The 27,982-nt window shown below is 35.8% G+C and overlaps 2 protein-coding genes across 5 annotated transcripts in view; one reads left to right on the forward strand and one right to left on the reverse strand.

Moving 5' to 3' along the window:
• ANGPT2 (angiopoietin 2) overlaps positions 1 to 5,628 on the forward strand; it is a 43,287-nt gene extending 37,659 nt beyond the window's left edge. For all 4 annotated transcript variants that reach the window (XM_068398543.1, XM_068398552.1, XM_068398562.1 and 1 more), the window contains 2 exons: positions 2,282 to 2,412; positions 3,866 to 5,628. In XM_068398543.1, the coding sequence (XP_068254644.1) occupies positions 2,282 to 2,412; positions 3,866 to 4,026 (292 nt within the window). In that variant the 3' untranslated portion in view covers positions 4,027 to 5,628. The remainder of the gene's footprint in view (positions 1 to 2,281; positions 2,413 to 3,865) is intronic.
• Positions 1 to 27,982, reverse strand: part of MCPH1 (microcephalin 1) — a 129,486-nt gene that overhangs the window by 76,077 nt on the left and 25,427 nt on the right. Inside the window, exons 10-12 of the mRNA XM_068411143.1 lie at positions 18,756 to 18,793; positions 15,495 to 15,657; positions 8,442 to 8,519 (exon numbers count right to left, since the gene is read on the reverse strand). Coding sequence (XP_068267244.1) covers positions 8,442 to 8,519; positions 15,495 to 15,657; positions 18,756 to 18,793 — 279 coding nt within the window. The remainder of the gene's footprint in view (positions 1 to 8,441; positions 8,520 to 15,494; positions 15,658 to 18,755; positions 18,794 to 27,982) is intronic.

A 27,982-nucleotide genomic window follows, 5' to 3' on the forward strand; every position in this document is an offset into this window, starting at 1 on the left:
AATTCATTTTAAAATGCAACTGAACATGGAATGCATCATAGAATGCAGTGGATTAAAGAATGTATTTAACATTATGAAAAAGAAAATAACTAGGAAAGTATTCAATTAAGAGCAACTTTCATTACATTAAAAACATTAATACATTCTGAAGGCTGGAAATATTGTGAGTTGGGTCATAAAACTGAAATTTCATAGATTCATAGAAAAACTGAGATCAGAATGAACTTCATTTGAGTCAAACTTCCTGCTCTCAAAGCTATGATGTCAGGCCAGGTTGGTCAGGGCTTTATCCTGCTGGGTCTTGATAACCTCAAAAGGTGGAGGCTGCACAACCTGTTCCACTGCTTGTCTGTCCTCATGGTAAAAAAGGTTTTCCTGATACCCAGTCAGAACCTCTCATTTCAATTTACATCCACTGCCTCTCATCTTCTGTTATACTAAGCCTTACTTTAAAAAATTGAATAATAATAATGAATGAATAATACTCTGCTTACATTAGACTTCAAATGGTCTCCCCTCCTTTAACAAATAGAATATCTCTGAGAAAGATGAGCTATTTGATACAGAAATGCAATCATCAAAGAGATACTGTGGGAGCAGCGGGTTCAAGTCCTTCCAATTCAACGTAACACAGCAACAGCTGTGTAATCGCCTCCCCAGTTTGGTGCCCTGCGTCTCTCCCCTTTGAGACTGCATCTACACCTGTGTAGGCAGATCCAAACAGTAGCAGCCTCGCTGAAAGCTTACCTTGGTAGGGAATTGGAGCAAACTTTACTCTGTTTTGTTTAATATATCAATGATCTGGATGAGGGGATCGAGTTCACCCTCAGTAAGTTTGCAGACGACACCAAGTTAGGCAGGAGTGTTGATCTGCTTGAGGGTAGGAAGCCTCTATAGAGGGATCTCGACAGGCTGGATCGATGGGCTGAGGCCAACTGTATGAGGTTCAACAGGCCAAGTGTCAGGTCCTGCACTTGGGTCACAACAGCCCCATGCAACACTACAGGCTTGGGGAAGAGTGGCTGGAAAGCTGCCTGGTGGAAAAGGACCTGGGGGTGTTGGTTGATGGCCAGCTGAATATGAGCTAGCAGTGTGCCCAGGTGGCCAAGAGGGCCAACAGCATCCTGGCTTGTATCAGAAACAGTGTGGCCAGCAGGACTAGGGAAGTGATCGTCCCCCTGTACTCAGCACTGGTGAGGTCACACCTCGAATACTGTGTTCAGTTTTGGGCCTCTCACTACATTGAGGTGCTGGAGCAAGTCCTAAGAAGGGCAAGGAAGCTGGTGAAGGGTCTAGAGCACAAGTCTTATGAGGACTGGCTGAGGGAACTGGGGTGCTTTAGTTTGAAGACGAGGCTCAGGAGAGACCTTATCGCTGTCCACAACTACCTGAAAGGAGGTTGTAGCAAGGCGGGTGTTGGTCTCTTCTCCCAAGTAACAAATGATAGGATGAGAGGCAACGGCCTCAAGTTGCACCAGGGAAGGTTTAGATTGGATATTAGGAAAAATTTCTTCACCAAAAGGGTTATCAAACATTGGAACAGGCTGCCTAGGGAAGTGGTGGAGTTACCATCTCTGGAGATATTTAAGAGACGAGTAGATGTGGTGCTTAGGGGCATGGTTTAGTGGTGAACTTGGCAGTGCTAGCTTAATGGTTGGACTTGATGATCTTAAGGGTCTTTTCTAACCTAAATGATTCTATGATTCCATGATTTAACACTAATACATCTATGAAGGATGTGAAAAGGAAGAGTAATTAGGAAAGCGGAAAGGGAAATATTGGAAAACTCCTAAAATATCAGTTACTAGTTGGTAATTGGTAGTCCAGGTAATGCTATTATCTCTCATAGGTGCAAAGTTGTAATGCTACATTGCCATGCTATGCTAACAGCAAAATAGGAGTCAAAAAAGTTTTGGTTTAAACTTTTGAACTTGATTAAAAAAAATAATTGCACACAATGTACTTACAGTATTAAGAAATGCATGATATATATGAAAAATTCCAGGAGTTATTATCTACCTACTCTCATTTTCTTGTAATATGACATGAACAAAACAGTCATCTCTACAAATGTGGAGGCTGTTCATTAGAATATTGTGCTGACCATTTCCGCTCATATGAAAACATTATGCTGCAAAACAGCTTACAACCGTACATTGGCCAGAAGAGAACTCAACTATTTGAACAGGATATTTATTGCAAACTATTCCATCATTATTTTGCAGATCAACTACCATTAACTTCCACGTAATAATTGTTTTTCCATTCCTCACTTCTACAGGATCTACCTTAAAGGACTTACTGGGACAGCGGGCAAAATAAGTAGCATAAGCCAACCAGGAAATGATTTTAGCACAAAGGATGCAGACAATGACAAATGTATTTGCAAATGTTCACAAATGCTAACAGGAGGTAGGAATGTTTTTTGTTTCTCAGTCTTCCTATTTTTATTGGCACTGAAATTGTCTGTGAGAGAAATAGTGGTAATTTTGACAGTAAATTTTGACTATTGAAGAAGTCCAAAACTCACAGATAGAAACACTAGTACCGTGACTCCAAATGAAATATTTTATCACTGGACAAGGGTTAAAGTAAAACAAGAGAAGTTAAAACTGGAAAAAAACCCTAGTCTCTCAAGTTGGGGTACAACAAAGTCTGTAATTGTGCAACTAACCAGAGCGACAGCAGAATTTTCCAAGGAATGAGATAACATAGTCCCAGAGATCAAAACACTTAACCTCCCCAAAAAAACCTGTTTTAGAGATTCAGCTGGTCAGTGAAATGGCTCCTGATTCTTTAGGCAGAAACCCGTTTCCTAACTACCCAGAGGAGAAGAAAACCCCAAAAGCTACTGTATGCTGTACATGCTGCAGAAGGGTACAAATATTTAGTTCCATATTTCAATATAATTATGAAAAGGCAATACATAAATTTAAGATACAATACATATATGAGATATCTGCATTTTTCTAGTGATCGTTCGTTAGTTATTGGAGTTTTAGGTGGTATTTTTATCTTGAACCATACAAGCCATTCTATACTTTGTCAGTCTAGAATTCCACATTCTGAAATGTAAACAACTCCTTTGTAAATTTGACTTCTCTTCCTGTTATCTCTTAAGCAATGGTTTGTTTCCCTGTAACACAAGTTGCAAGACAAAAGACAGCTTCAGTTTATCTAAAAGGACAATTGGATTAGTGCCCTGCAAAACAGAACGCACACATTATCACCATCATAACAGAAGTATAAAAATATTATCTTATTAATAAAAATAAATTTTCCCTACGACCCACTAACAGGTCAGGACCACAAGAATACAAAATAAGTTTAGGCTGCTTTTTTCTCCTTTTCCTTCTAACCAAGTTTCAGCACAGATGTTTTGAACTAAATCTTCACAGAGAACTGAAACAGATAACTGAATTAATCCTCTAAAAACAATTAAGAAAGGAGTTTAATCTATGAAGAACAAGTATTTACCAAAGAGTAGATAAAAATCAAAGATGACTCAATTTCATTATAGTTCAAGTTCTGCCCTGAGAATGTCAACAATAACGTTTGATATTGATAATAAATTAAGCTTGATTGAAGGCCTTCCGTTCTCAATTTTAAACTACTATGTTTTAAGCTTCAAGAATATGTAGTGAATACATAAGTATGTTTCCTTGCTGAGTTTGAGGGACATATTTTATATCGACACTTCCAAATCATAAGAATGAAAACCTGAGTTTAGATTTCTTTTTCATTTCATTACCATTCTATGATTCTGTGATTTCAGGACAGCAAAGTGTCCTTATATACTATTATGAAAATTACCTATGCTGACATTTTCATCTGCTGATGTTTTTCTTTGTTTTCTGTCTTGTAGGATGGTGGTTTGATGCATGTGGTCCTTCTAACCTCAACGGAATGTATTATCCGTTACGACAGAACAACAACAAGTTCAATGGTATCAAGTGGTACTACTGGAAAGGCTCGGGATACTCTCTCAAAGCCACAACTATGATGATTCGACCAGCAGATTTCTAAATGCTTTTGCATTATGTGAATTATGTATTGTATAGTCTTCAAAGACTTCATCTGCCGAGCATCTAAACACACATCTGCAACTCGTCTTATTTTCAAACCCAGAAAACATGCACTCATGTTCTGAAGTGATCAGTTCAGTACAATTCCTGAATTGCAATAGCCTTGATCAGCTAAAGCTCGTTATTATTCAACCAGACACGAAGTCTAAAGCATCAGCCTGGTATAACAGTGATTTGGCCAAACAACTGAATAAAAAGAACATCCAAGAAACTGTCAGACAACTTAAGGACTCTGTTTTACTGATCATTTATGTGATGTATGTGTTAGTAAATAACTGGAACTGTGAAAAATACCTAAAATAGTTTTAGAAATATGCATTTTGCCTCATCACTGAACTTTAAACATTACTCTAATATAAAACACTTAACTAGATCTAGAACTATTTATCTCTCTGTGTCATGTTTGCCTTTTATGTACATAAAAAAAACCTGTCCTGTAATTAGCTCAATACTGTAGTTAAAGAATACATTCTTTCCCCCCATAGTCTCCTAAACAACTTTGTACACTTGTTCAGGGATTTTTTCCAATAGCCTGTATTACTTTATTAACAGAGGACAAATAGCATTTAAGTACTTTGCATTTATTCTTGGGAAATACCATGTACAAAAATCACCATTTCTTTCAGCTTGTACTTATTACAGTCACTATCTTTAAGTTACAAAAATCCCTGAAAATTACAATATAATATGTATTTCTTTATATTTTTTATGAAGATTGCACTTTTTTCCTTTCCTTGTCATTTACCTGTAAAATAACTGATCAGTATTTTGTAAACCGAGACAACGGCATTAACACCAAATGTCCGGTTGTCTATGACAATCAGTTATCACCTGGTGCTGTAGTACCTCTATACGTTTTGTAAAAATAACCTAACTGAAAAACATATGCATGTTCTTTGATACGATTAAATTTATGCTCATGAGTTAAGATACAAATTACTACATTTTAAAAACAGGAAAAAAATTCTGAAATTTATCTAAGGTCATACTGTTGGGTTTTTTTTCAGTAAGGTTAGGACTTCTCCCTAGAAATTCTCTGTAGGTAGACCCTGAATGTGTGACAAAATGTGAATAAATTACTCTACTGGGTGATTTTTGCTTTTTGTTTTTTTTTTTATTATTATATGCTTTAAAATTGTGTACTGTACACTGCAGTTCAGATTGAGAAGATATTTCTTCATAAATCACACAAAATAATTTTGTGCAGATTTTTCCACAAATTAACTTTACGTTTTATGTCTCATGCTTAGACTTTGCCTTAAAGTAATAATTCTGTAAATTTTTAATTTGAGTAGATGACTAAATTAGTGACAAGACAAGAACATATCTCATACCTAAACAAAACAAAAACCCCAGACACAACATTTCTGGAGGCTTACTTAACAAAAGGTATTGTATCTTAAAAACAGTAAACGATTTTGAGAAAGATGGAAGAAAACTCTTCATTTCATATTGACAGTCATTAAAGCTGCTGTCAGAGTACCCCACCACTCACACCACCACCATTCTTCACTGAAAATGTGTCAGCATTACTAAAGGTAGCAGAGACAAAAAATACTTCTAATATTACTTCATGATCTGATTTTAAATAAACCTAATGAATGTAAATTAACAGTTATCATCTGAAAAGTTGCATAAAATAATCTGTATTTAAGATTACTGTTTAAATATTTTATTGTTTGTCCTAGCAAACTTGTAAGGATAAACATATCCCAAACTAAAAAATACTTCACAAAATTGCTTTCGTGAATTTCTAAGAAATGTCTTAAAAAGGAAGTCTAGCAAAGGGCCACCAAGCTAGTAAAGGAGCTAGACATACCAAGAAGCACATGACGTACCAAGAAAGGCCAGGAGAGCTGGCCTTTTTCCACCTGGAGAAGAGAAGGGGAAAGGGAGACCTTACTGCTGTCTACAACTGCTTGATCAAGGACACAGAGAAGACAGAGTCAGACCCTTCTTGGAGGTGCACCGCAATGGGACAAGGGACAGGGACAAGAGGCAGCAAACACAAGTTGGAATTGGGGAAATTGGATTTTCTTTTTAATTTATTCATTTATTACTATGAGGGTGGACTGGACAAGTCCCTTGGAGCAGAGCATTGAACTAGACAACCTTCAGAGGTCCCTTCTAATCTAAAATATTTTATGATTCTATGAAATTTAATAGAAATGCTGAGTCTAGATTATTTTATTTCCTGCTTCACTGCATTTGATCAGAAAACTAAAGAAAATACTCCCAATATTTGAGATAGTAAGCATATCCAGCCCAATAATAAAAAAAAATGTTTCTTAAAACCATGATGGAATCTGGCACAGTATGAATACCCAACCTGGCAAAGGAAAATAGTGCTAACTTCTGGTTGACATTAACCTTCATTATTTTAGTAAGAAAACTCTATATGACAAGAATAATTAAATATTGCATGGCTAGTTTCAATTTGCTGGAAAGAAGTCTTTATAAAGCTTAAGGCTTTTTGATGACTATTCTGGGAAAGCGATTGAAGATATTGATGTAGACATTGAATGGATCAATTGTTTAATGAGACTTTTTCATTTTTTGGGAAAATGGAGTAATTTATCAACAGGAATGTAAAATTTTAGAGTGAATATGTTTTTAAATGACATTTTATCTAAATGAGATTGCATGTCTTAAACTGCAAACACTAAAGTGAAGTGAGCGGTGGACATTTTAGAAGGAATGCAATAATAGGGAAAAGAAGTCTGCAACAACAGCTTTGGACTTGGTACAAACAATTAAAACATGACAGCAAGATAACCCCTTATTTTAATTCCTTCCTGTAATCAAATAAATGGTATATAAAACTAGAATGCACTTCCATTTTCTCTAAATACTTCTTAGGAAGCAGAAAAGAAATGAAAGGGAATATAAACACCATTCATGCTCAAATAATAATTGTATCTTTAAAAATAAGATACCTGTTACATTAAGAAACCAGAATGACTCAAGAAGGGAATGACTGGAAAGGCGTTGGAAATATCGCTTTGGACACTGGCTGTTCCTCTGCGAGAGGAGCACACTGCAAACAAGCGATTCAGGTTCTCAGCACAACCATAACCTCGCTCAATTTTATCTTATCATCATCTCTCAAGTCCTCCTTACTTCTGCTTTAGGAATAAAAACTGTAAACAGAATCTAAAAACCAACCCCAGCAGGAATCACTTCCAAAGAATGCTATGTAAGTTGTTACTGATAGCATACTTGGTTATTAAATAAGGTAGTCTGAGAAGAAACAGAAAACTCAAAACAGCTTAATCTGAAGTACTGAGTTCTTTCTTTCATAGAAATACAGAAAAGGGGTAAAAAAAGAACATGCTGCTTATTTATTTTCCACATTAAGTTTTACCATTCTTATTGTATTTGCTGTATAAAGAATTTGGCTTTCTCCTTTTAGAAAAAAAAATTATAATGTACATTATAATGGATGATTAATTTCTTCGGGCTTATTTCAGAGTAACTGTTACAGTTTCCCTATACTTTGAGAGCATACAACACGAAATAAAGTCTTCATCTCAAACATGTAATTTTACATAAATTATAGGCTTGGCAAGAATGTTAAAAATAAGTTCGTAAGAGTTAATAAAATTATAGTAACAACAAAGTTCAAATCCCATTAACTGTTCTTTCTTCAAAGCCTGTATGAAACTTTGAGAAACAAGTAGCAGATGACAATATATTTAACTAGCTGCTACAATATAAGAGAAGTTGTGAAACCTTTTTTGGCAAAACTATTAGAGTGATCGACTAGTAAGCTGCTAAAATTCTACTTGTTTTAAAACAAAAATAAATTTACTATTTAATAAATTACAACACATGGAGTGCAGATACACTTGGGTCTGCACAGATACACCATGCCCCCACATACACACTTTTGCACTAGTTCACAATTCAGTGCATGAGAATGATCATTAAAGGCAGGAAAAATGCTTCATTTTACCTACTTAGTAGTTTTAGAAGTCTACAGTAATTTTCCATTGCCAAAGTAATTTCTGGACTGAAATTATTGAGTCAATGACTTGAATAATCTTTCTGTTAGGCAATAACAGCACAGATAGAAATAAAATATGCCACAAATAAAGGACATTTATACTTAAATAAGAAGTTAGTTTATTCAGATATTAATTGGTGACTCAATTTTTTGCATTTTCCATGCATGCCATAGTTTTTGCACACACTTCAAAAAGTAGTGGATGAAGGAGAAAATAACTCCTTACAGTATTTGCTTTAAGTTTTTTTTTTTCTATTAGGCCTTCTTCTTCATAAAACCTATTTAGAGAGACAATAATTTTCCAGGTAAACAAAAGAAAGTTCACAAGCTTAAAGGGCCATTAAACTTACAGGAGCTGCAGGGAAGCTGGATGAAAGCTCATATGGTTCCTCTGAGATCCAATGGCCCAATTCCAAAGACCACAGAACCTAAAATAAAGTAAGCAGTAAGTAGAACTCTTATAATTTCTAAAATATCAAACTCTTTGAATGTGCAGTTAGAAGTAACAATGCAGTTGCAATAGCTGGTTTGATATTTCATATACTCAAACCAAATGATTTGCTGAAAAATCAAGCAATCACAAAGTTACAAATTTTACAACTGAAACCATTAAAATACAAAAGTCATATTTCTATGCATAGCTACATTAAATTTTAAAACCTTGTAAGCATATTAGAAAAGTCAACTTTTTGCATCACAATACATAAAATTAAAGTAAAGATTTGAAAAAGGAAGTCATACTATATCAGTTCTGTTCTCTTGGTTCAGTTAATCATTGAACTTCATGAGGTTCCTATTGGCCCATTTCTCCAGCCTGTCAAGGTCCCTCTGAAAGGGAACACCCATCTGGTGTATCAAGCACTCCTCATAGTTTTGCCACATCTGCAAACTTGCTTCCCCATCATCCTGATCATAAATGAAGACATTAAACAATATTGGACCAGTATCAACCCCTATTACTGACTGGGATTATGTAACTAGTATATATAATCTACATTACATATATAAATCAGCCTGCAAAGAAGAAAAGCTCAATTTCATTCTCTTCGGTATCCTCCTCTGTCAACGTCACTTTCTGAAGCACAAAAAAAGTGTTGCTAACAGGGCAGAGTACTGACTGTCTGGAAAATACATGATCATTTGTGTTCAACTGAGCTCTGAAACGCTCATCAGTATGCTCCTTGGAGACCAGCAATCCTAACACTTTGGACTACTTTCAGACTTCTGTTCCCACCAGGACCATCACAAAATGGTTAAGAGAAAAAACTACTTGAAATGGTTATATTTTCAGTTTCTGAAATACACTATTTTTAATTTTTTTTTTGGTAAAACTTTCCCCAAACTACTCCATCCAGCATTTTTCTTGGGTTGATTTTCTAAACCATTCTTCAAAACAATTTATCATTGTAAGTTGCAGCTAGTAGACTATAATATTAAAAGCCTCACAAAGAGTGTTCAGACACTATCCCTCAAGTGGTAAAATCGTCATCTTTATGGGAAAATGGAAAAAAAACTGAAGTTCCTACCACGGCTCTGCCCTTGAGTCGTATAAAGGGCGTTTTCCTACTAATTTCTAGATAGTCTAAATTCTGAAGCACACTCTGATGGAAGAGGAGTTAATTTTCCTCTTTGGCTTCACCACTGTGAGCTCAGCTCATATAGGTAAAAGACTGGCAAATTCGTTGCCAAGTTTGTCCACTGTCACATGATTCAGCATCTTTCCTCTTTTACAGATATTTGAGCTTTGCAACATCCTTCCTGTAGTTGCCATTTGGCACGCCTTAAATACGAGTCAAAGAAAGAATTGCTACCCACTAGTGAGAGACAGCACGATTCATACATGCAGCCTTAAAAACCACAGCAACCCCCACAATACCCTGCTGCTCCTACAGAAACAGGAAGGATTAAGTGAACTTGAAGTGTACATATACGCCCAAAATGGTTTATACGGAATTTATTAGAAATTAAATCCTGGTGTTTAGGATAATTCTACCTCTGACAGTCACAATTTCCCTAAATAGTTCTCTAGCCATTTCAAATAGATGATGTCTGTTTCTTACTGTTAGCACAGCCATGCACCATTAAACTGTTGTCATTATTCACCTTAGAGCAAGCTGAATTTCATCAGTGCGTAAAATTATTCCCATGCTGGCTTCACAATTAACTGAAATATTCTGTATTTTTTTTTTAATTCTTTTGGAAGATGCCATACAAATCCATATATCCTTAGTTTTCATTTAAATTATAAAACTTTACGTCATAAAATCTGGGAAGCAGTGCTATGAGATGTTCCCCTTAGACAAAAATTGGCATAATAGATATCAAGCATGATAAAGTTATTCTTTATAGTGTTACAGCTCACCAACTAAACAAGATTCTAAGCTGAACAGACTGATTTATAGTTTATATACTAGTTTATAACCAGTAATGTAAATCTTATAAAATGGCCTAATTGTATGTAGGAAAATGAATTTCTGTAAAGGGCTCTTTTACCCCAAATCTGTTGCTACAAGAAGTAAATTGCAAACTGAATTTAGAAACTATTTTTTTAAATGAAAAACAAGTTCCATAGTCCTTAGTCCAAAGTAGCTTATCCTTGACGACTTTCAGGGGAACCAGCAACCTCATATATGAACTGCTACAAAAACTGGTGCTTTGTCTGATGTGGCAAGTGGTGTTTTACTTGTGAGGGGAGGTGTCCAATTTTATAGGCTATTGGAAGGGAATAGTAATTTTTTGTTGATTATGAAAAGCAGCACATCTTCAGACTTATTGTTGAACTTTATTACAAAAATTCAAAGAATATTATGTTTACTTCTTGTAGCTTCAGATTTTAAGTTATAAGTTTTAAGGTGGTACCTGTGTATTTTTTTTACACTTACTTTTTACAATTTACAATAAGAATATTGAAATCTGTTAGCTTTATACTTATAGCTGTATATATTTATTACAAATAAAAACTTGTTCATCCAAGCCATTTCTCTTTTAATCACAGTATAAATCAACTTTAACTGAACCAAGAAAATTGTAAATTCTAAGACAATTCTTAAAGACATCCTGCATGAAAATAGTTTCTTTGTAAATAATCTTGAGCAGGAACAGATGTCCCATGCTGTATAATGTGTACATCATGTCCTTATAGTATCAAAATGATGTTTGTACCAAGAGTAACTGGCAAACAACCCAAATAGATTAAAACATAAACCCAAAAGATTAGTTATGATTAAGTAATCCCATTTAATTTTCCAGGCCAATTTTACAGTAACAGCCTCTATCAATCCTTATAGTATTTACAGAATTTTGTTTAGAAATTAATTTTGTTTATCTTAACAAAAGATGGATTAATGCTTGTCTATCATGGTTCTGGAATTGAGTACGAAGGCATCATATCTACCTTCCTAGATAAAAGGTCCTGCAGTAAATAATTAAGTCACCACTCACTAAAACATTCAGTTTTCATGAACACAAAGGCAAAAGCTCTTCATTCTAAGTCACTGAAAGTTTGCTTCTCACTTTGGCAGAGACAAATTTTCAAACAGTATATTTTCATAGTAACACTAAAAAAATACTTCAAATTCATGTAGAGCAAAACCAAGTTTTGATTTGCAATATTATTCTTGAGTAAACTACTTTTTCTTGTTAAGTCCGTAATATCTTCATATTCAACATTTCCTTAGAATGTGGAAAAGGACTAAGAAAAGCTGAAATACTTCAGAATATGAAAGTATTATATTGAGAAGAGTGAGCTATCTAGAAGTTTTCAAATGTGGAGTTACAAAAAATGTAGCTTAAAATGTAATGATAAAGCAGTACAGTATGGATCCAGTGTGAATGCTAGATATAGGAATATCAGAAATTAGGAAAATAACAGCGGCTAACATTGAGATAAGAATGTATCAGATTCTAGTAGAATGCAGTCTTGCTGGTCATGGAGGACCCAAGAAAGGAGGAAATAGGGAGGGAAGAGGAGAGTGGAAAAAGCATCGGTTTTCTGTGGACTTCTTACAACCTCAAAGAATGTTTTCCTTTGGCTTTGGACTCTAGAATCAAGTTGATCAATCTTCTGTTTGTTACTTTATCCTCAAGTATATATTCACACTATATAGGAGAATTTACGTCAAACATCAAGTTCTCAAGAGTCTGAAAACACACTGTTTGACTAGTCATTATTTAAGTCCTCTTACCCATCCAGCTAGCACACTGAATGATCATATGGTATTTGCACTTGATTAATGCATTTTGAAATATGTAAATGGAGTGCTATGAAGATTAAATGTCTAATGGTAAATTTGATATTTCTCCAACACTCATCTTTAAAAAGATCATTTTGTTTTGCTCAGAAGAAGAAAAAAATATTACAGCCTAAGTCATCTCTCCACGTTACAAGGCAGAGGGAAATAATATTTCAGCTTCTTAAAACATTGAGAAACATCTTCCAAAAGACAATCATCACTGTTCAAAATTAATACCTTATTTAAAAGGTACGACTGATTTCTCCAGATTGATTGATTATTTTAATTATTCAAGGTGAAGTATTTTACCAATGAAAGTACTTATGGTAGGATCGACTACAGTACAGAAAGGCATTTAAAGCATTCAGTATTGTAGCATTCATGAAAGGAAAAGATTATTTTTCTTAAATGGAATTCTCCTGACTAATTTTCTACAGAGTTCCTCATGATGATTAAGTAAGACTTCAGCTTTCTCTTGTCTAGTTGAAGTCTTCAGTTAATGAATTTGAGTAAAAAGATGGCAAAATTATGCCAGTGACACAGTGAGAGATAAGACAATAATGGTTTTATGTGATAAGATACATAGATTTAACCAGATTAAGAAATATTTTTTTTAAATTTCAAAGTAATATTTTCTTTCAGTGAAATAAATTACAATTGGTTGAGGGATTAGACATTTATGGACAAAGCTGTACCCAGCTTCAGTGAAAGATTTAAGCACAGTTCTAAGAAAATTAAAACCAGCAATATTCACAGATAAGCAGATACTGTAAGACTGAACAAATTTGTAATTTGGAGAACTGAATTCTGAAGTTTTTCTCTAGTTCCTTCTCATGTGGCTTTCCTAGTAACTTTAGAAATTTTTCTAAATAGCAACTCAATAAAATGAGTGAAGACAGCTTCAGAATTTGATCCAATAATATTTACAGGAATGAACTAATCCTGGGAACAATTCAATTTAACTTATTGGTATTATATGAGGGATATAGATGATCCTGTGATGAGTCTAAAAGGTAGACTGTAAGACAGCAGGAGAAAATTTGGCATTGCTGCTAGTAATACTGGTCTATGAAGAGCATGTGTTGATGTTTTCACCATGGATTGGTTCATCGAAGTGCAGTGCATAAAATGGGCAATGAAATTCCATGACAGCAATTGCCAGAATACTGATTATCCAAATACTGCCTTACGTACAAAGATAGGAAACTATTTTATTGGATTTTTGTAGTAGTTATTGACATCTTTAGCTATCTCAGTAGTTATTTGAAGCTTTTTCTCAAGGAAATATACAGCTTTCATGTTTGACTACCCTGTTATGAGAAAGTAACTTACAGCAAATATGTTGTTACTTGCTTAAAACCCCATACAAAGCTAAGTGTGGGACAGATATTTCAATGTATTTCATTCATAGATGCATGGAATTATGTAATAGTTGAGGCTGGAATGGACCTATGGAGATTGTCTTGTCCAAACCCCCTGCTCAAATATGTTCATCTTAATGCAGCCAAGGATGCTATTGATCTTTTTTGCCACAAAGGCACATTACTGGATCGTTAAGGTGACCAAAGATGCAAACCCCTTTAATCCAAGTGAAATTAATCACCAAGAACTTCTGAAAACTCCAAGTATACCATAACAACTTCTTCAGATAACTACATGTATATCATGTAGGACAAGCTTCACACGGGTAAGTGCCAGACATATTGAAACCAAAAAGGCAACAGGAGTTTTTTTTTCTGTTTTCAGCCCAATAACTATATTTTAAAGTATTTATAAGAAAAAGGAAACCAAGAAATTTAAAGTTATTCTACAACCCTTTTCTGTATAAGATGAAGAGCTATTTCCATATAAATTTCAACAGCCATGTTTTATAGCTCTGAAAACATGAGGAAAGCTGAAAAACTGTCATCTGCAATGTCAGATTGAGTGGTTAATCTCTATTATCACAGTGAGCAATTGAGGTGGTTTAACCCTGGGTTGACAGGTAAGCTCCTCACCCGGTCACTACTCGCTGCCTGCCCCAGCAGGATAGGAGAGAGAATTGGGAAGGCGAAAGCAAGAAAAAAAAACACTTTGTGGGTTGAAATAAAGACAGTTAATAAGTGAAGGGAAAAAAAAATTTTTTAAAAACCCCAAATGATGTAAAAGTAGTCATTCCCACCAGCAGATAGATGCCCAGACGGTCTCCGAGCAATGGCTGCTTTGGAAAAACCCCTCCCAGTTTTATAACTGAGTGTGATGTCGTATGATATGGAAAATCTCTTTGATCAGTTGGGGTCAGCTGTCCCAGCTGAGTCCCATCCCAACTTCATGTGCACTCCCAGCCTACTTGCTGGGGAAGGTCTAACTGAAAAACAGAGAACACCTTGGTGCTGTGTAGGCACTGTTGAACAACAGCTAAAACACTGGTTGGTTATCAATCACCACTGTTTTGGTCACCAGTCTAAAACAAAGCACCATAGAGGCTATGATGAAGAAATTGAACTCCATCCCAGCCAGACCCAGTACAGCGATTCATTATTATCTTGTCTTTACAGTAACTGTCTGGTAACTTTATGTGGTAGTCCACAAGAAATTTTGAGGATATAGAGTGATTATTTTATCTGGATGTCTACGAACTATTTCTGTAAATTACAGTCTCCAAACTATTCATCTACAAATAGCTTTCCTTATTTTTTTTCTATTTTACAGTTTTCCCACAATGCAGCAAAATATCTAACAATTCCCCTTCATTTTTACCAATGTTGAACACAATACATGTTTTTGAACACAGTAGAAATATATTAAATCAATATATAAAAAATTCAATCTGAATAATGTAACTTGGCTAATGTTGAGCAGAAATTGTTTGTTTAGCCTTCCATCTGTCCAAAAATAATGCATCTGACATGAGTTTCTCATCCATGAGATAGGATTTCAGGCATTTCTAAAATACATACTGAGGTACAAAACAGGAATACTTTGGTTAGATGAAGTACTGAAAGACTAAGTCATGGTAACAGCTTCACACAGACAAATCTTCTCTAATTGAGCTAACTCTAGGTAAGCCTGAATATCTGAACATTGCACCACTGTACACAGCATGGGCACAAACATTGTTATATGGCTGATATTTCAGCTATACAAACAAGTTTAATTTATTCTGTAGTAAAATTTAAAAATATTTCTTACCCATTCATAAGAAACAATCCAACACCCACAAGCAATTCCCAGCATAACATTCAAGGTACGACGTGGACTCCCTGTAACTACATGACTTGTTGTTTCACATACATCATCTGAGAACAAAAAGTCTCCAAGTTTATTCACCACCTGAATTACTGTATTTTGTTCCCTAAAAAGAAGGAAAAAAACACATACAATGTTGAATGGATATACAGAATTATAAAAGCATATACACACAACATAAATTAATTCAAACTCACCTAATTTCTTTCCTCACTAATAATTTCTTATCCTTTTCTCACTGAGCCTCTACCCATTTGCTAGCTCTAAATTCATTAGCCTTCCCACAGAGTCCAAACAGACCCTTTTCTGTCATCACATCGTCATATCTACTTGCACATCAAAACTCTTTTGTCCCCCACATCTATCTTGCCTGTTTAAATAGAAGCTTTTGAGTCAGGTATTACCTAATGTATTGTTTGTGCACAATGCTTAGTACAACAGAGCCTCGTTCATGGTTGCTTTTTTAGTACTATCAAAAAAGTGTTACCAGGAAATGTAAACATTTAGACACGGCACTCTTAAGAGGTTTTCATTAGGAAGAACCAGATTTTCGGCATCTGAGTAAAATGCTGCGTCTAAATTTAGAGAGAAGTCCTAAAATTCTGGCTTGTTACCTATACATCTGAGCCAATGTTTCAATTAAAAATTCACTTATCGTTAAGTACAATTATAATTAAATATAAAATCCAGAATGGCCACCTATAATGGTATTGTAATTTGAGTTCTCTACATAGCTACACTGAAGCAGACAAATATATAATTGTGAAAACAGCGAGATCTTGGTATCACTAGAGAAAAGTTGTTGCATGAGAACAATTTACTGTTCTTATTATTGATTATCATTATAAATAATTATTACAAATCATCATTAAAGATCTGTAAATGAAAGTCCAGTTCCAGTGCCCTCTCTGCTTCCCTGGGCTGACCTGGAAATGTCCACGGCATGCTACACAAGATAAAACGATTAAGCACAACCTTGAACACAGTCACATCATTCACAATGGTGATCCTCTCAGGTAAAACATTTCAGTTAATCACTGACATAATGTGAGCACACTCAGAACATCTCCAGAAGCCTCTGGGATTACTTTCATTCTCACTGCATTTCACTCCACAGAAAGTAACTCAGTTAAAGCTGCCCAAATACCACAGCTAAAGCAGACACCACTTAGGGGAACTTTAACAAAACCTGTTAAAATTCTTCACAGAGAATGCAACTATCTATTTTTTTTAAGAAGTTTAAAACAAATAAATGAATAGTAGCAGCAAACAATGTAGCAAACTAGCTTCACACTTAAGTCAAAAGGTGGTATTGTACGTGGAGACACTTAAAAAAAAATAAAATTCAAACCACTGACTTAACTGCCTCACTCCAGACACTGGTTAGTGTGAATTCTGGCCTTGGCTATATTGCTTCGAATGTTACTGAAATATTTACTATTGCCTTTTCATTTGATGAGTTTTCACTTGACATAGCCTACAAGGGAATGTTTTTGCAACATTGCAACCCAGAGGGGCCGGCCCTGCCTAGACTGCATGCTCAGGAGACGCATTTCCATGCTCTACCTGAAGCTTGTCTTCTTTCTTGTGTCTACACAATATTCCTTACAATGAGAGAGAAAAGTCCTGTTGACCAAGAATTGAATCTAAGATATCTTATAAATTACAGTGAAAACTTATACTTCAGTCAGCTGCAAAAACTGCTGGATGCAAATTTATAGCAAAATTTCACTAAATTTGATTCAGAAAAACAGGTAGCTGCTGGCAGTGAAACAGTGGGCATCATTTAATATAATCTCAAAACCCAATGCTGTAAACCCACTGAACTCATGATCTTTAAATTTAAATTCCAATGAAACACTTTTGAGGCTGTAGCTACTGGGTAGTAGAATTGGCTTTTGGCCATTGGGTTGTACACTTTGGAGGACTGTTTTCTGTTCTTTAGTTCTCTCAGAAGCAGCCCCTTTCCATTCACCCATTTACAGGTTGATGAATGCCTACAACTGTAGACAGCCAAAACCATAATCTTGATGAGGAAGTTCTGAAGAAAATCGGTCGTTATCACCAGATATTTTTATTTAATGAAATTGTAATTGGCTAGTGGGAAAAATCAACATACAAGCAACATAAAAGAAATAATATATTAATGACCTCTTTCAACAAAAGAACTTTTTCCGCAGCTCTGCCAGGATTTGTTCTCTTCTTTTAGGCAGATCACAGCCTCTGTTTCCCACTACTCCTATCTGGACTGTAGCTGTTATCTCTGCCTCCCCCACAGTGATCCTGTATTGCATGAATTGCAAAGTGCATTTTACAGTGTTGGTGTTACTAGCATCCAGTCACATTAAATACAAGAAAAGTATTAATTCCATTAGATGTTTCTGACATATATTAGTATACTTGTTAATCGCTATTGACAACCATTTACAAAGTACTTCTAAAAGGATAGCCATTAAGTGCTGTTTCTGTGTACTTACATGTATGTAACTGTCAAGATTTAACTACTTCAAACCTGAAATGGATTTGTGGGTAGTAGAAATATGTTGAGTTTTGAAATAGAATTCAAAAAGCTCTAAGCAAGTGTAGTATAAAATATGGAATTGTGTTTTTGTTGGATGTTCTTTATGCTGTAAGACTTTTAAGAGAATGATAAGAGCATGCCAGAAAATTATTAACTCTCCCCCAAAATATGCAGTGGCAGCTGCTTCTAATGTTTTGAAACTAAGTGGCTAAAAAGCCTAGAACTGATATTTCTTCAGCAACTATTTATATGAAAGAAAACATTTTGAACTTATATTTCAGATTATGACTTTTTAAATAGAAATAATTAAAATGTATGGGGAGAAAGCTAAGTCTCAGGCTGAAAGCCTGAACCATTTACTACATAAAATTCTTTTTTATGCTTCCCTCAGAAAAATTCAAAACTTGCTTAAGATTGTAGTTTCATTGCTCTGAAGCCCTGTTGAGCTCACCTGTGGAACAACTACTTCAGCCTGCACCATAGCAACATAAACATACACATACACTGTAGGTAGCAATGACATACACATGTATGTACGTGTTTCTAGCTAGAATACAGAATGAAATAAAGTATTTCAACATACAGCCCAAAGATAAATTTCATTTTGTATAGGCATAAAAAGATTATCAATATTAAAGTTTAAACAGTGTGTTGACTGAAGAGTCAAAGTGTTTAATACTTACTCAGAAGACATACTCGTCATAACTAGTGTCCTTGTTGGCTAGAGATGTGAAAGAGACAAGAAAATGTCAAAAATCTGAAAAAAATCTTAAATTAAAAACTGTTCCATTAAAAGGACTAAACAATTTCATAACTACAGTATCACCAGGGGAAGAGGCTGTACTAATTAACACATATCCTAGAAATATTAAACTTTGAGGACAAGGAAGGAAGGAAACCCCTTCATCACGTCTGGTATCAAAGCATCCAATATAGCAGAAGACAGGAATGTAAGTTTTCATTAGTAAAAACAAAAAGCAAAGGCTTTCCAGTCTGGGATGCCACAGAAAAAAAGGATAGTATTTGTCTTCTGCCTTTTCCTTCTGATCAGGTGGAAAGGAAAAGGCAACTTACCTTCAACAAAGAAAACCTGTAATATAAAATTATTCCAGTTTCTTCCAAAAGGCAGGCAGAAACTGGCTCAGATGCTGCATAAACAAGAGTATATTTATTGCAAAGTATAATTTTAATAATTCTATTTTTATTTTGATACTGTAGCTTTTTTTTGGCACAACTTCAGTATTTTAAGTCCAGGTTTTTAAGTAAACATTCTTTCACTCTTAAATCTTGTCTGAATAAAAGTGAATAAAAGTTGTCCGAGTAATATAATACACAAGGTTTACTCAAAGAGTACAGCAATCCTTAAACGAGCAATTCGGAGACACCTTAAAAAGCACCCCTCTTCTCCTGCAATACCCTCCCATAGCTTATGTGCAAAGTAGGAGTGTTTACCGCATACAGACTTTAAATAAGCTTCTTAAGAATTAGTATTATAGAAGTCAGAAGAGGAAGAAGTATCCTTTGGTCATCAGCAATGACCGTGAAAGCCTCCAGCATGCACAGAGGTAGGACAGAACATTAATTATAGAACTATCAGAAGAATACATAACTAAACATAACATGGTCATCAAAAAATATATGTAATGAGGTTTTGCAAATCTTAGCTAAGAATTACTTGCAGCTATGTGAACATGCACAAGTATGTATACATAAACATCTTAATTTTGTAGAAAAAGTAGATCGACTGACGTTTATACAATGATTTCAAACATCTCCTCCTAACTTTCAAAATCAAGATATGATTTTCAAATTATTTCTCCAGATAACTACTGCTCCATAAGAAATAACCATTTCCATTTCTGCTCCTGCAATATATTACCACAACCAAAAGCAGTAAGCTCCCAAAGTCTCTGCTAAAATTCAGTTTCCTTTGAGTAATGTATTGAGCTGAGACCACAAAAATATTTTGAATTGGATTAAAGCTGGTAGCACAGGCCAAAAAAGACTCGAGGGCAACTCATTTTTCTCAGTAATGAATCACAGAACAGAAGAGAGAATATGCTCTGATGCAACTCCATCCATCCTCTCTTATCAGTACAGAGCTGTTCTCTATTAAGTGTTCAAGCAATTTGTCACATTTGAGAGTTGTGTTCCTTGGAATTATCTCTGTAGACTAATAGACTGTAGACTAATAGTGTGTACCTTGCATAAATAAAACACAATTTAGATACCATTTACAAGCTAGATATTAAAGATAATATAAGAAGTAGTCTTTTCAACTTATACATGGTAATTTCATTCTGTGGTTGGGTAAATTTGAAAAATGTGACATAATGTAGCATATTCAATAATTTTTTAAATTCATGATTAACGTGTACTCAGACAACATGATGTAAGCTATACAGTACTTCAGAACTGAAAATATACACAATGTGAAAATGTAAAAACAATCAATAATAGAATGGAATAGAACTTCAAATGAAGAAAGGATGAAACTTTTATGTTGAAATATTTCTTTGACAGAAATTCTATGCAGTATTTTTGGAAATGTAAGTTTCCAAATTCTAACTTATTGCCAGCAATATTTATTGATGATGCCTTAGCCTAGTGCTAGCCTGACAGTTGAAGAGAAGATAATATGCACTTATCTGTATTCAAAATTTGTTGTATTCTTAGCCAAAAGACTTTCTACTTCATTACTTTCAACTCCAAATAAGCAATCCTATTTAATTACTCTTGGAAGTTCCAAGAACTTCCAAAAGTTCAATTCCACATTTGGTTTTATACTCAAAAAGTCTGAGCAAAAATAATAACAATGCAACAAAATATACTAAATATATCTATCATAACATTACAGAATCACCGAATCAAAGAATGTTAGGGATTGGAAGGGACCTCGAAAGATCATCTAGTCCAATCCCCCTGCTGGAGCAGGATTACCTAGATCATATCACACAGGAACGCGTCCAGGCGGGTTTGGAATGTCTTCAGAGAAGGAGACTCCACAACCTCTCTGGGCAGCCTGCTCCAGTGTTCGGTCACCCTCACTGTAAAGAAGTTTTTCCTCATATTTATGTGGAACCTCCTGTGTTCCAGCTTGCACCCGTTGCCCCTTGTCCTGTCAATGGATGTCACTGAGAAGAGCCTGGCTCCATCCTCATGACACTTGCCCTTTACATATTTATAAACATTAATGAGGTCACCCCTCAGTCTCCTCTTCTCTAAGCTAAAGAGACCCAGCTCCCTCAGCCTCTCCTCATAAGGGAGATGTTCCACCCCCTTAATCATCTTTGTGGCTCTGCGCTGGACTCTCTCTAGCAGTTCCCTGTCCTTCTGGAACTGAGGGGCCCAGAAATGGACACAATATTCCAGATGCGGCCTCACCAGGGCAGAGTAGAGGGGGAGGAGAACCTCTCTTGACCTACTAACCACACCCCTTCTAATACACCCCAGGATGCCATTGGCCTTCTTGGCCACAAGGGCACACTGCTGGCTCATGGTCATCCTGCTGTCCACTAGGATCCCCAGGTCCCTTTCCCCTATGCTGCTCTCCAACAGGTCTGCCCCCAACTTGTACTGGTACATGGGGTTGTTCTTGCCCAGATGCAGGACTCTACACTTCCCCTTGTTATATTTCATTAAATTTCTCCCCACCCAACTCTCCAGCCTGTCAGCCTGTCTAGGTCTCTCTGAATGGCAGCACAGCCTTCTGGTGTGTCATTATGTTATATTAATATAATTAGTATTAATTATTAAGTAACATAAACTGAAAATTTGAGTATATACACTCAAAAAGACATCTAGTAAGACATTGAGCAAGCATTCTTGTGGCAGAAGGATTGCAATATTAGGCACTCTGCTGCACAGGTTAGGTCAGATGATTGAAATCGGACATGGGGCCACATTATACAATACTGAGGACATACCTCATACTGTCTTAATACACGTTGTTGGATTTGTATAAACTCCTGAACATTAAAGGATCCTGGGATGTGACAGGCTGGGAAGGCAGAAAACATGGCTTAAAAGCAACGTTTTACTCTTCTATGTCCAATCTTTCTGGGCTGAAAACCTTATCTATGTCAAATATGTATGCTTCAGCATCGTCATGATGTTCAGTATCTGAAGCCAAGCTTCACTGCCATTAGAATGAAGCTCTTTGGCTAAAAGTCTGGAGTTAACATCCACACAAAAGAATTGCACTAGGTTCTCAGGGCCCTTGTATGGTACTAGCTCCAAAGCCAGATCCTGATGTGCTTGTTCAGAAAGTGCAGAAAAATACCCTTCCTCACAACTTTTTATAAATGAAATGCCATTGAAGTATTACTAGTCAGACCACTATTTTTGCCAAACTTGGATTAAAAAAAAAGCATTACTATAAACCAAGGCCAGAGCAGCTTGAGATCCTACAGCTGCTTCCTCAGCTTCAGAGCAGAAATGTTTGTTAACAGTTCCTTAATACCTTATCTACAGGGAAGAGAAAATACTGGATCCACACAAACTGGGAAACCTGCAGCCTGTCCTGGCATTACCCTGCAAAGTCAACTTTTGAATTGTAGCTTTGATGCTACAACACATAGCATAACAGAGGGTACAGTGAGTATTCTGGGCAAATGTTCTGTCAGTGCGCTTCAAAGTGATTCAAAGACTCAAGAATGTAGAAGGATGCATACAAAAGGTAGAAACTGGAATACATTTAATATCGTCCAAACTATTATTTCTTTTTCATTCAGAACTGCATGTTTTTGCAAATTAGAGGTAATTTGCTAAGCAGACAACATTTTGTTTTATTGCTTCAGTAAGACAAGCAGTCCTCTTTAATTACAGTTACCAAGCATAAAACTTAGCCAAACTATGTTTTAATTTTCAGTTGTACATTTTTCAAGTTAATTGCTTCTCCCATCTTGCTATGTAATTTTTCTTCTATGCTCTTTGTGCCTGTTTTATTTTACATGTTGCTTTTATTGCAAAATATTTTTTTCAGTTAGCATTTTCTTTTCTGACCAGGAAAAAGCCATCTGGTGATCATCATTATGAGTTCTAATGCACATTTGTAGCAGGATTATTATTAATAAAACACTGGAAAAGGTAGTATTAAGTTAACTGGTCCTTTTATTTATCATTAATCTCTGAATCCTGAAAAGTTGCATACCTGTACTCTAAAACAGAACACCCTTGCTGAATTATTTTTTAGGTCTGGAAAAGAGGCTGTGTTATAAACGACACGCTCCAGCTTTCCTTTATATATTTCTTAGGAGCACAGTTGCATTAGGTCTTTCTTTAGCATCTGCCAACAACAAGATTTTTCTAAGTCATCTGAAATATAAAACATGCATTTCGGTAGCTCAAAGGAAATAGTATTTGTAAATCTTCCCAGTACTTAAAAGACAACGTGATACTTCCTGTATGCTAACTGACCTACACCACATAAGAGACATCCAACCTCAAAATGTATTCTTTCTTTCTGCTAAGTCTGAACAGGTGTTTCTTGGAGATGAAGGACAATAAGAGAGAAGTCCTGTTTTGTACAATCTGCTTTTCAAGAAAGTGAACTCAAATTTTGTTTCCTTAAGAATGTCACAGATTGGTTTTTTTTTGTGACAAATAAATTAAAATGTAACCACAAAATATGTTTTCCAGGCCAGTTCTCAAGAATAAAGTGCATTCATGCTAAGAATTGACTTGATGGGAATAGTTTTACATTTGTGACTGGTTAAATTCCAGCCTAAGTAAGATCTCATTTTGTCTTTGGGTCAAGAATCCAGGCCTCAGGTATTTTTCAATAAAGTATTTCAATCAATAAATACCACTTTTGAATTGTATATTACTTAGTCCAAATGCTCCTCTTATGCCTTAAATCTGACTGAAGTTCTGAAAGAAATAAGCTTCAGTGTACTCTCAAACTTAGACGTATGCTGTGATGGAGTGAAAAAAAGACCTTCACTTTCAGGACTCAACAAGATACTTACTCTATGTGGTTTGGCCAATATACCAGGGATAAAGGACTTTTTGGAGGGCAGGGGGGCGGCAGGGGAAAGTAGTACATGCATGTGCAAATGAAGTATACGGGAGAGTACAAGATTATTATACTATGCTATTTTGTACTCTTCCAATCCCTTTTTTCTCTGGCTATTGCAGGTCCATCAAATGGTTCTGAAATTGGTTCAGAACTAGTATACTCACTTTTGATCTTTACAGCTGTATTTCAGAAGTAACAATCTTCAGACCTGCTAGTACATGAGCCAAAAACCAGAGCCATGTGTAGCATGGGAATATCCAATGATCAGGTTAACTTCACTCTGCTTTTATCTAGGAAGGTTGTAATGAGGATCCAAAACTTTAAGGCTGTTTTTAGAAACAATCTATAAATTGTGCTACATTAATTTATTCTATTCAAGTAATTGTGGCTCATAGCTGAAAATAATTGGTAATTGTAATGAATGATTACTATTCAGTAGTTTTAAACAGCAATTATTCAAAGCTGTAATTTACTTTCTGGCTGGCCTTTCTTCTCTTATCAGTCCTTTGATACTGATATTTTTCCAGTTTCCTCTGGCTGCAAACTCAATTTTGACTGTAATTTCTTGAACAAATACTTTACCTCTGCTTTGGTACATAGAAAGATGTGAAAAATGCACCCATCCTAACTAAATCAATACTACCATGGGGAAAGATGAAAAAACAAAGCAAGCTATAAGACAACAGAAAAATAAGATTACATGACAGGTGCCTGGGCATCAGCTTTCCTTTACTGCCAAAGATGAGAAAAAATGAGAAATCCTGTAATCACAGACATAGGAACCCCTAGAACTTCTGTTGGCAAGATTAAGGATGATGAATAGCTTCAGACTTTTCAGACTAGCAGTGTCACAGTTTACAACTTACTGACATTTTCAGTTTTCCACATGCAAACATAATAGCTAACAACTATATTTAAAGAAAAAACAACGAAAAAAAATCAGCCATGGGGGATACAAAACTCTGTAGCAAGGGACAGCTTTCACAGCATTCTGCAACTTTAAAGGACAGGTTTATCTGGCTGTGATCGTTAGCAAAACTAGAGACTTACTTTTTCTGGTAGGACAGACAAAGATTTAGGGGAGAGTAAGTCAAAGGAGAGTCCCACTCCTTTGACTGCAACCAAAAATTTAGAAGGCAATCAACATGACATCAAAAAAGCCAACAAGCATGATTATCATTTCTGCAAGCACAGGCAGCAGTGATTCCCATTCTGATGGGAAGCCCAAGCCTTTCCAACAGGTACAAATTAGAGGTTGGCTTCCCAGTCAGCATCACTCTGGAAAAGAAGCGGCCCAGTTCTCAACTGTTTTTTACTAGGAAAGTTTCACCTCTAGACCATATAATGTGAAACCTGAGGAGAGAGAGAGGGAGAGAGTGCCAATGTGACAGAAGTGAATCTCAAGAAGCGAGATGCTAAGGGGAGGAGAAAGCTACTTTATAGCTTAGATTCTAACAGAAAATGAAAGCTTGGGTGAAGGAATGACACTCCCTCACCCCAAAAAAGTCACAAGACAGGAGAAAGAGGAACAAGGGCTATCATGGGGCAACACTATATTGTGGAGAAAACTCATACATGCAAGCAGAATCATTTTAAAGACCACACTAAGGCATAAATGAATTCTGTCATTAGCACCAAATAATGCTCAATGTATACTCACCTTCCCAAATGATCCGTGAGAAGAAAGTCAGGCACAGTTAATTTTTTTCAGCTGAAATTTTAAGCAACATGAACTTCTCCCTCCCACCCCTCAGCTTCACCAAGGTTAACAAAAATAGTTTGTACCCTTCTGTGAATAATGTCAACAAAAAATTAAGCATGATGTAGGAGTGAATCTGTTTCATCTGTTCAGATATTAAAAACTGTTTATGCTTTTATAATGACCCAATGAAGTGAAGAATTTCTTCGGACAGCTGAGTTATCACCAACTAAAAGCACTTCATAAAACTTCAGTTGAGATACCCTATGCCCTAACTGAGATCAAAACCAAGCCACAAGGTAGTGGACAACAGTAGAGTAGCTTCAGTGAAATTAATGGTTTGATTTTAAGCCCTCATCAGTCATCCATTCAATTTTTGGTAATGGTGGTTGCCACCCATCATGGAAGGTTCATTAGAAACAACATCTGCCTCAGCTACTTCATTGCAGACGTCAGTGGCTCAGTTAACAGTGCTCACAATGGGTCATACATTGGGCAGAAGCAACTGAGGCACAAAGAGACATGTTTCCATTGCGCATGCTGTAGGGATGGAACCATTTCAAGAGGGAAAGAACCATTTTGCATCACCCCAACTGTTAAATACTAGGTTTGCACAATTATTAACACTGTGAGGTTAATTTGGATAGTTGAAGTCTTTTAGAGCTTGCCAAATATGCAGCAATGAGTGGAATTTCAGGTGAAGATATTCCTGAACATATTTGCAGCCCAAAAAAGTCAAGCCTGGATTTATGTTAGGTTTGTGTTAAGATATAGGACTGTAAACTTCAGTAAATACCCTGCTGACAAGATTGTAACCCACTTGTTAATGATAGTCAACAACCTGAGTAAAAGCTTTACCGCCCTCTAGACAATATGGCAAACAACCGAACAATACTTATTTCAGGCTTTGAGGTGCAACAGCAATATTATGAAGGGTAGAATAACAACTAAAAAAACCCAACCACTTTTTTTCTTTATTTTTAGGATCTTGAAGGATTACAAATTAATCACACATGCACACAATTCTTTCAAAAAAGATTTTTTTAGTGCGTACTTATGATCAACAGCCACTGTTTTCAGCATTTCTGATTCTTTATACTAGTAGGAAGTAGTACATCTATTAAGGAGTAATGTTGTGCAAGATTTTTTCCTATTTAACTGATTGCATATTTATATTCCTGTTCCACGCAGACTTCTTTGTGAACTCATAATTCAATTCTACAAAGATCACACCACTAATCCATAAAGTGTTTAATTTCAATGTAGAAAAGAATGGTGGTATTTTTTAAATTATTAAAAAACTTGTTAATGAAGACATGTCAAATGCTGATGAAACAGAGTTTAGGAAGTCTTTTGTTCAGATTGATTTTCAACAATTTTCAAGAGCTGTGAGGCTATCATTTAGAAAGCAGTTCCATCAACTAAAGGATTTCTGGCCTATAGAGTCATGCCAGATACCAGTAGGTTTAGGTAGGGCGTTCCTTTTTCCAAGAGTTAAATTTCCTAAAAAACAGAGAATCTAACCAGCAGTTGCTTTTCCTTCTGGTGGTTTCTGATGCCAAGAGGGAAAACAGTTTCATTTTTACACTGATTCTTTGCCAAATCAGCTGCATTCCAGTGGATGGTTTGGTTTTCAGCATGACAGTTATGACCTCAGTGTTAAAACTAGAAAAGAATTGTGATTTACCAGTAACTAGAGTTAAGTTACAACATACATACATATCTTCAGCAGTGAGGTATGTATGGCTCAAGAACGGACTGTATGCTCTCACTTCGTACACAATGTTTATGCACTGTTCCCCTCATGCTCTGAGCCAGGAGCTGCATCTGTTTCTCACACCTAAGCCTCCCTTCCACCATCAAATCCAAGAATGCCATAGGCTTTTATTTAGAAGGATGGAGATGGTATAGATGTACTACGAATAACTTTGGATTCTAGGATTTTATTCTTGGTGCTTATCTCTATGTACTGTTCACCATGGATAGCTCTCAAGTAATTTCCTACTTGCTTAAAAGTAATAATAAAAAATATGTTGTGACTTTACGTAAGACCTCATAAATAGTCTCTGGACCAAAAAAATCACCATACCTACCAATTGGGGGTGAGGGTGGGGAAAAACAGTGAAGTTGTTTTTCTTAATTCTGTGCGGACAAAAATCAAAACTCTCCATATACTTAAGCCACTATTTATT

Source organism: Nyctibius grandis, chromosome 1, assembly GCF_013368605.1.
Source record: "Nyctibius grandis isolate bNycGra1 chromosome 1, bNycGra1.pri, whole genome shotgun sequence".
NCBI classification, from domain to species: Eukaryota; Metazoa; Chordata; class Aves; order Nyctibiiformes; family Nyctibiidae; genus Nyctibius; species Nyctibius grandis.